Source organism: Felis catus, chromosome B2, assembly GCF_018350175.1.
Source record: "Felis catus isolate Fca126 chromosome B2, F.catus_Fca126_mat1.0, whole genome shotgun sequence".
Lineage (NCBI taxonomy): Eukaryota > Metazoa > Chordata > Mammalia > Carnivora > Felidae > Felis > Felis catus.
In genome coordinates this window covers 68,056,145-68,066,794 of record NC_058372.1, presented here as the reverse complement: position 1 = coordinate 68,066,794, position 10,650 = coordinate 68,056,145, and the positions used below count along the sequence as shown (strand labels likewise).

General features: G+C 33.6%; 1 protein-coding gene across 7 annotated transcripts in view; it reads right to left on the bottom strand.

The window, feature by feature from the left end:
* Positions 1–6,790: 6,790 nt before the first annotated feature.
* Positions 6,791–10,650, bottom strand: part of SENP6 (SUMO specific peptidase 6) — a 117,410-nt gene continuing 113,550 nt past the window's right edge. For 6 of the 7 annotated variants that reach the window (XM_006931853.5, XM_045057753.1, XM_045057755.1 and 3 more), the window contains 3 exons: positions 10,306–10,374; positions 10,056–10,206; positions 6,791–8,207 (listed from right to left, as the gene is read on the bottom strand). In XM_006931853.5, coding sequence (XP_006931915.1) covers positions 7,998–8,207; positions 10,056–10,206; positions 10,306–10,374 — 430 coding nt within the window. In that variant the 3' untranslated portion in view covers positions 6,791–7,997. The remainder of the gene's footprint in view (positions 8,208–10,055; positions 10,207–10,305; positions 10,375–10,650) is intronic. The other variant, XM_045057754.1, reaches the window with a different exon arrangement.

The following is a 10,650-nucleotide window of genomic DNA, read 5'->3' as shown; positions in this document are numbered from 1 at the left end:
AGATATGATCAAGTAATTTCACACAGTATCTCATTGACTCCAAGATGCTTTGATGCTTGGAGCTTTGTCAGTCTTGCCTACATCAAGAAGTTTTCACACACCTAACTGAAAAAGCTACCAAGAAGAAATACGTCATTTGTTTTTCTTTGAGAAAACATTTGTTTCTCAAAAGTATGGTCTTGCCAGGAACTTGGAAACGCAAACTTACAGGCCCCACTGAAAACAATCCTGAATCAGAAACTAGGGATGGAGCCCAGTAACGTCTTTTATCAAGCCTTTCAGGTGATTCTGATGCAAACTTGTCCCTTACTTGATAAAATGTAGCTTTAATTCAAAGGTTAATATTTTTTTTTTCAAATTCCATCTTAGAAATAAGGTAAGTTATCATTTTATTTTAACAGTGTCCTCTCTGCTAATTCCATTTTGCAAATGTGTTTCTTACTTTAAATATAAATTCCTAATGACCAGAACTGACTTTGTTTTGTTTTCCATCTAGGAGGTCATACCATTACAAACTAACTTTCCTTGAGATCAGGTGTCCACCTTAAGCCCAAATTAGCTGAGACAGAAGAGAATGGAATTGAAGAGAGCAAGTGATTAAAAAACAAACAAACAAAAAAAGCATAGCTATGTTACAGGTGCTTTGGGTAATTTCTCTATTAAGTGTGTTTGGAAATTTCAGGAAACAATTGACCTAGTAAAATTGTTTTAATTTTACATTGATCAAGTATTTTTACTTTTAAGACAATTGAATATTAATACTTTATGCCAATTTTATACTTTCTTTTATGTTTATATTTTTTAAATATAACACTCTGGTGTTTAAAAGGTTTTTAATGTTGTTCTCTTTGGTAGTTTCACATGCTTTGTAAATTTTAAAACCAACTTTCTGGGGCGTCTAGGTGGCTCAATCAGTTAAGTTTCCCACTTCAGTTCAGGTCAAGATCTCATGGTTTGTGAGTTCAAGCCCCACTCGGGCTCTGTGCTGACAGCTCAGAGCCTGGAACCTGCTTTGGATTCTGTGTCTCCCTCTCTCTGCCCCTCCCCTGCTCGTGCTCTGTCTCTCGCCCTCTCTTAAAAATAAACAAACATGAAAAAAAATTTTTTGAATAAAAAATGAAGTTTCTGTCAATGATGTCTTCACCCAACCATTTTCTGCCCATTTTCCAGTTGTACATAGGATTTATATATTTTTTTTCAAACCTGCACTTTAAACATTACTTAATTTAGGGTTTTTATTTTTTAATTTTTTTTTAAAGTAGGCTCTACCCCCAATGTGGGACTTAAACTCGAGACCCTGAGATCAAGAGTTGCATGCTCTACCAACTGAGCCAGCTAGGCACCCCTATAATTATTTTTGATAATCATTTGTTCATAAAAAAAAGTTTTGACAGGAACAAAGGAACACCCTTTTCTGTTCTTGTTACCTGTTTCAAAAACTATTCTTGTTGCATGTTTCTAAAGGAACATTTCAAATAAAATCTCTAAGTTATGTCTTATTTTAGCATTCCTAAGGCATAATTGTGTCCTTTACCCCAGCTATAGTGAACCCTAGCTATAGTAATTCGCAATTAATTACGAATAAGGTTTGCACTTATTCCCAGCCCCCTCAGGGGCGCCTGGGTGGCTCAGTCAGTTAAGCCTCCAACTTCAGCCCCCAGGTCATGATCCCACACCCCGTGAGTTTGAGCCCAGCATCAGGCTCTGTTCTGCTTTGGATTCTGTCTCCCCCCCCTCTCTGCCCCTCCCCTGCTCATGCTCTGTCTCTGTCTCAAAAATAAAAACATTAAATAATATTATCATTACAGCCACTGTGATCTTGTCAACATTTATAGTTGATCATGTTATTCGTTTAAAATGCTTCAGTGACTTTTCAGGATAATGACCAAAATCTTGAATGTGGCTTCAAGGCACTGCATGATTAGGTCCCAGCCTACTTTTCTACCTTACTCTTACCTTCAGTTAGAGGTCTTCAATTTTATTTTTAAAATTATGAAAATGTTTAAACATACTAAAAGATAATATAGCTCAATAAACTCCCATAAACAATTTCCATAATATTTAGCTATACTGCAGCTCTAAAAACATAGGGGCATCTTATTTTCATCTTTTTATTTAGCCAAGCTAACCTAACTTCTAGGGTAAGATGGTGTGTCCAAAGCCCAGCCTTGCTGGGGAAATTACTTCTTTGGACCTCAGTTTGTTCATTTGTAAATTAGGAGTAATGACAGTATGTGCCTCATATGGACACTGTGAAGAATGAATTCCATGTTAAGAGCTGAGAACTCGGTCTGCCATATATAGTAGGTGCTTAATAAATAAGGCCATTATCATTTAGGACAAGTCGTAACATCTCTCTACTTCAGGGTCTTTCCACAACCTACAAGTACTAGTCTTCTCTTGCCCTCTCAGACTTTGTTCCGTTTGTCCACCAATAGTTCAAATGTCATATCTTCAGGGAAGACTTCCCTAACCTCCCAGATTAGGCTATAGTCCTTTTTTTAAATTGCAATGGATGATGTTCTTTATTATATTTTTGAAGTTTATTTATTTAGAGACAGAAAGAAAGTGCAGAGAGGGCAGAGAGAGAGCAGGAAGTGCAAAGAGAGGGAGAGAGAGAATCCCAAGCAGGCTCCGTGCTGTCAGTATAGAGCCCAATGCAGGGCTCACAGCTTGTGAGATCATGACTTGGGCCAAAACTGAGTCACACACTTAACCGACAGAGCCACCCGGGTGCCCCTAGGCTATAGTGTCTTAATATGCTTTATGCTTTTCCTGCATGGTACTTATTTGAAATTATTAATTTGTGAGGCTGATTAATGGAATGTCTTTCCATCACACTGTCAGGAAGCTTCATTAAGGGGAGAAGATGGTATCTGTTTGGCTCCCTTGTTTTAAATCCTCAATATCTAGTACAAACTAGGTACTCAAAACATTTATTCAATATTTAAGGATCAATTTTTTTTCGAATTTGTTTTGGAACAAATCCTGTTGTCAGTATGTATAAAGCTAATTAGTACAAATGTAGTTAAGTTTTATAACAGGCTTAAGTGACTTATTTCCAGTTATTTAAGGGATTAAAAATGTTGAAAGTATATTAACAAAGTACTTTTTTGCACAGATATCTTAAGAAAAAAAAATGCTTCTAGCTACAAAGTTTGTTGCAGTTTATTTCTAAAGTAAATGATGAAGGAGTGGAAGTCGGGGGAGGTGTTAAACGGTTCAGATATAAACAGAAGGAAGAGCCTCCAGATAATCTTCCAATTCACTCTCGTATGTTTAAAGTTCATTTAAGTAATCTCTACACCCAATGTAGGGCTCAAACTCACACGACTCTAAGACCAAGAGTTGCACATTCCTCCAACTTGAGCCAGCCAGGGGCCCCCTTCACTTTCATATTTTTATACAATTTCTACTTGTATAGGAGTTTAGGAGACTTGATCTTACAAAAGATTAGTATCATCAACTCTTTTTTTTTTCCCTTGAAAAATCCACTTGTATACAAGAATTAGATTTGTAGTTTTTTCATTACAATGGCTATAGAAAATTGCTTCTCATGAAACTTCATTTCCTCAAGACACTGGTCACCTATTTTCAAGTTTCCAATTCATATATCCAACTATCAGTAAAATGAAATATAAAAAAACCAATCTAAGTTTCAAAAGCACTTTTTCTTAAAGTTTAGTTCAAAAAAAAAAAAAAAACCCAAATAGTTAACTCTGTCTTAGGATGGGTAGTATTTATAAATAAGTTTAGAGAACCAGTCCACGAGAGAAAGGAGGATACAGCCAAATTCTTTATCTAACATGCTGTGTTCTCTATTTTCCTCACTTAGTCATTCTGCAAACTAGCATTTTAAAAGCTCCAAGAAGTGTATTCAACTTGATGTAAATTATTTCTAAACTTATCTGACAAAACTTATGAATATGCCTCAAAATCAGACTTATCAAGCACAATTTTGAGAATTACTAGTCTGGCTCCATTAACTAGTCAACTAGTCCAGAATCCTATTAAAAATATACAGCTACCTTGATTGTACTAGTCCTGTAACTCCTGGTGACCATGAATAGTTCACATAGCAAAGCCATTTAATAAATTCACTTTAGAATCCTATCAAGAGTTGATGATTTTTATCTTATTTGCAGAATTTACTTCCTTTTGAAAAGCATCTTGCCAGTTTCTAGATATTGAGTGACTTAATAATTTTCTTTATAATTCTTTAACGTTTAGGAACAGCAATTTAATAACCTTACCTATCAAGTTCTTAATGAGAATTAGTGGGGATGGGGGTTAAAGTGATTATCTTAAAGCATTTCAGAGCAGCAAATGCAGACAAGCCTTATTACGTTTTTATCCAGCAACTTGAAAGCTGTCAGGAACATACATTGATCCTTTTAAATCAGTGCCTTGAATATTAGAATTACTCAAGGAATTTTCTGAAAATATATGTCACAACTGGGGTTGAGACCCTAGGTATGTGTATTATGTAAATCCCTAGATGATTTTGATGCACATTTCTAGATAAAATTCCTTGTTTTGGGTAGCATGTTCTGACTGTAATTATTTGCAATAAGGATAATCTGTTACTTGTGATAAAGATGGTAAAGACCTCTAAGCTTTTAGTTTTTCTGTTTCAGGTCATGAATCTATGCTATTTTCCTCTGAGTACATTACACTCTATTTCCTTAATAGTAGTTTAGTGTACTCTACCATTATTCCTTGATCTGTTTTGTTGGAATTAAGATGGTAGGGCTACTTCTCCCCAAGGTACACATTTGTTCCATGTGGTCGACCAATTCTTCCTCTGTAGTTAAACTGAAGTTTCAAAGAGCCATTTTCATAACCCTCTTACTTTGTTCTGGGAGTAGAAAAACCAACAAATGTACCAGAAAGTCCTGCTGGAGTATTTTAGAACATTCTTTAGATTTCATTTCCCAGTACAGTCTGGTCTGCCTCTGTGAATTCAGTTGTCTTATTGGCTAGATAGTCTGTAGTATGCCCCTACAATAATCTCCTTCCTTTAGTTCTCTCAAAGTGATCTACAGAGCAACCTTGTTATCTGTAGCTCTTCTAGACACACAGCACTACATTACCTCATCTCTTAAGGATTCTATTTCTTCTAAGTTATTCTTCTATCATTGTATTCCAGTAGCTTTTTTTTGTAGTAATCTCAACCCCCAACTTGGGGCTAGAACTCATGACCCCTAGATCAACAGTTGCATGCTCTATCAACTGAGCCAGCCAGATGCCCCTATATTCCGGTAGCACTATACCACCAACCTTTGATCATATACCATATATTAAAATATATTCTTTATTATTGTCCAGTGAATTGTCTGAGACTTTAAGTTCAATTTTTGATTTCTAGGAAACTGAAACCTATTCTTTTTATATTGTATCTTACAGTCTTCAGAGATCATTGACAGTTTTTTAAAGAAAAAAAATACTGTATTTTGGCGATTTAAGAAATAATTTAGATAACTATTTTACCCTTTCAAATAAAACCTCCTACTAATTGACTTATACTTTAAGCACAGGTTATTATGCTTAACTGATTTAGGTTTATGTGAACTTGAAATAATAGCATTAAGTTTTCAGCTATCTTAGCAACATCAAAAGGAAAGGACCAGTTAAATGCCACCTTTGCTCCTAAACTACCAAGAGCTCAGACACATACAAATTTCATGGCAAGTAATCTAAAACTCTTCTAAAAATGATTAACTGTTATTCTATCCAACAAGAAAACAAATACAACAGACCTATCTAATTAGTTAAGACACCAGATACTCATCATGCAGTTTCAGTGTCTAGTAACAAACCTCTAAACTGTAAAATTTGTTTCACAACTTCTAAGTACTAATAAACACATTTTAAAAGGTTGCTAGCCACTTTATATATAGAAGTATTTAAGTACACAATTATCAAGTGAATGTGCATGTACACCAAAAATTCTCAAGTCTAGATTCAGAGCTCAACCTGACAGTCTCCAAATATTCTACATATACCAAAACCATTAGCATAACTTTTAAAAATAAAATTTTGCATGGGGTGGGAGAAATATGATTAAATAGCTGGATACTCCACCTCTAGAAAGTTGATAAGACATCAATCTATATTTTTCATGTCAAAATGTGATTGACTTGAGTTGGCCCAGGGACAAATTATCTTTTTATCTTATCAAAAATAAGAGTGCAAATGTAACCACTGGACATTAAAACAAAAACAAATAAGCATTTTAGAATAGTTTTTCAGTACTTTCAAGTTCTGACAAAATACAGTACATTAAAAAATTAAATATGCCCATTTTGCTTACTGCTATCAGATTTTTAAAATAATTTTCATTTTTTGGTCCATATTCAGTAAGTAATAAAATTAAACTCTTAAGTTCTACTTTTTCATATTTAAGCTAATAGCTCTAGGGTATTCCTGAAAAAGAAATAATGTAATCATAAATAAATAATGTTAAAATATGCAAAGTAACAAATCTGTAATTCATGCCACTAATGGTGACCAATGGTGACTTTCCTTAAGCTTACATTTTAATATTTCCCTTAATGAATATGTCTCATACTTTTTTTTTTTTTTGGTTGTTATTAACCACACCCCCACCCACTCCAAACACACCTGTGGACTTTATTAAACTCAAGAAAACAGCCTAAAATGTTGTTCGCAATTGGTGTATTTGGCCAGGTTAAAAAAAAAAAAATAGCTAATGATAAAAATGGCCTTCACTTTATTCTCAACTACTTTTGTTATATGTGTATTTTAAAATTCATTATTTAACAAAAAATGACTTTTAAAAGATATATTTCAAGTCTCAAAGTTAATTGGAAAGAAATGTGTAACATTTCATTTGAAAATAATAGTTTCAGCAGATATATGCACAATGCCTACATGAGTTGTAATTCTGTCATCAAAACCATCACATTTTAGTATTTTTAAAGGAGAATTCAAGGTAGGAGAACTTTTTCTGCATTATGAAATTGATTTAAAGACAAGTACTTTTACATGTAAAAATAATTTACACTAAAAAACTCAAGCACAGAAGTCTGATATTTTGTTTATCAAAATAACGAGAACAAAATGAGCAATGAAAAAATAGCAAAAGCCATTACAAAAAATAGTAAATTCCTATTTAAATTCCTGTGTTCACACAGATTAAAAATGTTTATCAACTATATCACACAAATTGTAGCATACTTTAAGCTATAATATAGAAAGGTAACATGGGATATTTGAAATTTAAGCTGCACTTACCAAAATAGTTTTAACCTGAGTCTTTGATGTCTTCAGAAATGTACTTGACAATAAGATATGATAAAGTATAATTATTATTTAGTAGTATAATTCAAGATTATTTTTCTTTGAATTTCTCTTAATACTGCTTCTTAAATATTTGTGTAAAATTATAAATATTTATTACATTTTTGGGGTTCTCTGAACACAAGGGAGTGTATGATTTAAAAAGCTGTTATTTTTTTCCACTATACAAGCATATGAAGATGTCTTTCTTGTTCAAAATTCCTTATATTTAATCATATTTTCATATTTCAAGTTATTTTAGAACAAATGCAGGTCAAAAGATTATCATAGATACTTTTAATATTCCCATGAAATATGTCACACCCACTAAGGAATTTAATACAAGTTCACTAAAGAATATCAAATTAATCATTTCCTCCTATAAATATTTTCTTTTTATTTATTTTGTGTTGAGAAGTTGCAGTTTCAAGTACTATTAACAGAAAATACATAACAAAAGCTTCCTAACAAGTGAAAAAAATAATTATAAATGCTGGAAAAATTGGCCTCATTAACATATTTACAAACTTTTACTTAATACATACTCCATTGGAAATTAATTATATGACATTTATACAAGCATTAACATTTCCAGATCACTCTGAGTAATGAGCACTTCAGTTCTTTACTGTCTATACCCAAAGTTGAAAGTCACTCAGTTTCTGAAGGCAATACTGACAAGCATCAGAAATGGGTCAATCTGAGATGCTATTGACATATTGTTCTGTTCCTTCACCTAAAGATGTTTCTGCTGAATAAGTGTCCTTAAGCTTCTTTTTTTCTTTGCTCTGATCTTCCTGAAGTTTCAGAATTATGTTTCGGATTTCTTCTCTTTTTGTTCTCATTCTTGGGGGAGGAAACCAGTTTGCCAAATTCATAGGTAGTTCAAAATTGAGTATTGGATTCTGGAAATAAAAATATTAAATGCACATTAGAAAACCATAATAAGTATTTTAATTTCAATCACAAAAGCATTAGAGTTAAAAATGGATAATCAGTACATTCATTTAATAAGTATGTACTCATTATCTGTCTCATGCCAGATATTGTGCTAGGCACTGGAGATAATGAGACAGTTTTTGCCTATAGATCTTGTGGTCTAGATCAGAGGTCAGCAAACTATAGCTATTGGGCCAAATTCTGCCTACTGCCTGTTTTTGTAAATAAAGCCTTATTGAAAAACAGCCACAATAGCTGAACTGCGAGCAGGCATAGAAACTGCATGGCCACAGAGCCTAAAATATTTACTACTTGGCCCCTTTATAAATGGTTTGCTGATTCTGGTCTAGACAGACAGATAACTCAACAATTAAAACAATGGACACGACAGGTATGACAGTAGAAGCAGAAAGTCCTATGAAAATCCATGTCTGGGGGCTTAACACAATTCCAAGAAGTGATATTTACACTGAGACCTGAAGAATGAGAAGAAGTTGGTCCAATAAAGAATGACAGAAGCAACTGGGAAGAGTATCCCAGGTAGGAACATATGTACCAAGGCCTAGAGGCAAGAAAGAACATGACACAATATAAAAAACTGAATGACATAGAATGCTAGAGTAAGAATGGTAGGAAATGAGGCTAGAAGCTCGAACAGAAGTTGGGTCACACAGGCCATATGAAGGATTTTCATCTTTCACATGCATAAAATGATTAGACTTCAGCTTCTGGAAAACAACTGAAAAATAAACGGCAGCAGGCTTGGAGACTGGTGTAGTGGTTCAGAATAGTGATGCCAGTTTCCTGGACGTAGAAAGTGGCAGCAGGAATAAAGGATTGCACATATATGACATTAAGTGATAGAATTCACAGGACTGAGTGCTATACTGGATAATGGATGAGGAAGAGGATGGAATCAAGGTAATTATAAAGGACATCCAAGAGTGGTGTGCATGGTTTTGTATCTCTGAAGTCGAAGGAAGAAAGCATTATGAAGAAGGAATGGTCAACAGTGTAAAATGGTGCCGGGAGGTTGAGAATAATTTCAACATAAGGGCAAGAGTAAAGCCAGATTACAAAGACTTGAGAAACGAGTAGGATTTGTGGAAATGAAGACAGTGAACATATAAATACTTCTCCATAAATATATCTGTAAAGGGGAGAAAAGAGGGTGTAAGTCCAAATGATGGGAGAGATTTCTTAAGGTGGAAAGAGCGAGTGAAGAGGGAGAGTTGATCAGTGATGAGGCATGAGGTCAACAAACCTTGGATTTCATGGAGTATAAATAGTCTTTTTATTTTTAAAAAATTTTCCAATTTGGGAGTTTTTGCTCCCTGGACAAATTTTTGAAATGATAGTTTTCAAACTACTTAAAATATTTCCTTATTAATGTTTTTAACAGTAATGTAAGGTCAAATACAGTTGACCCCTGAACAATGTGGAGATTCAGGGTGCTTACCCTACTGAGTCCAAAATCCATATATAACTTTTGACTCCCGAAAAACTTACCTATAGCAGCCTACTATTGACCAAAAGCCTTATTAATAACATAGTCAATTAACACATATTTTGTATGTTATATGTATTATATTACTATATTCTTACATAAAATAAGCTAGAGAAAAGAAAATATTACAAAAATCATTAATTAGGAGGAGAAAATACATTTATAGTACTGTACTATATTTTTCAAAAAAAAAAAAAAAAAAATCTGTGAAAAAGTGGACCCATGCAGTTCAAACCCATTTTGTCTAAGGGTCCACTATAAACTATTTTATTATTTATCATATCAGATCCAACATACTGAAACCCACCTCAAAAAAGCTCTCTACATACTGTAATACATATACACCACAATCACTGAAGTTGTTTTGCTGGGGTACTTTTGGATTAGAGCCTTTCATAACATCTTTGGAAAAACTTCTTTTGCTTCCTTTTTTAACTTCCCATTCCACCTCTAAATACCTGCAATAATGCACATACAGTAAGAATATACATATATAAGTATACACAGTCCCTCATTCCCACCAGAATACAAAGTACAAGTTATGATTTTGAACTTACTCTCTTAGAATTTTTACAACATTCGATCGAGAAGGGCCTCTAAGTGAGTCCATCAGTAGGATACAAGGTCTGCAGGGTAAAATGACCAAATGTTAACACTTTATAATGTTAAAGAACACATAAAAAGATGAGCATTAACAAGAGAATTTAAAACACTGAAAATTCCCCTGACTCCGTAAAGCTTGGGTGAAAAATAAATCTTACAGACACATACACCCCAATAATACTTAAATATCCACGGTTATACTAAATACCAAATTGTAGAATACTAACTGAACCATATCTTATTAGGAATATATTTCACTAAAGTTCTATAGTTAGTTCCTTAAAAGAATTCAAAATTTA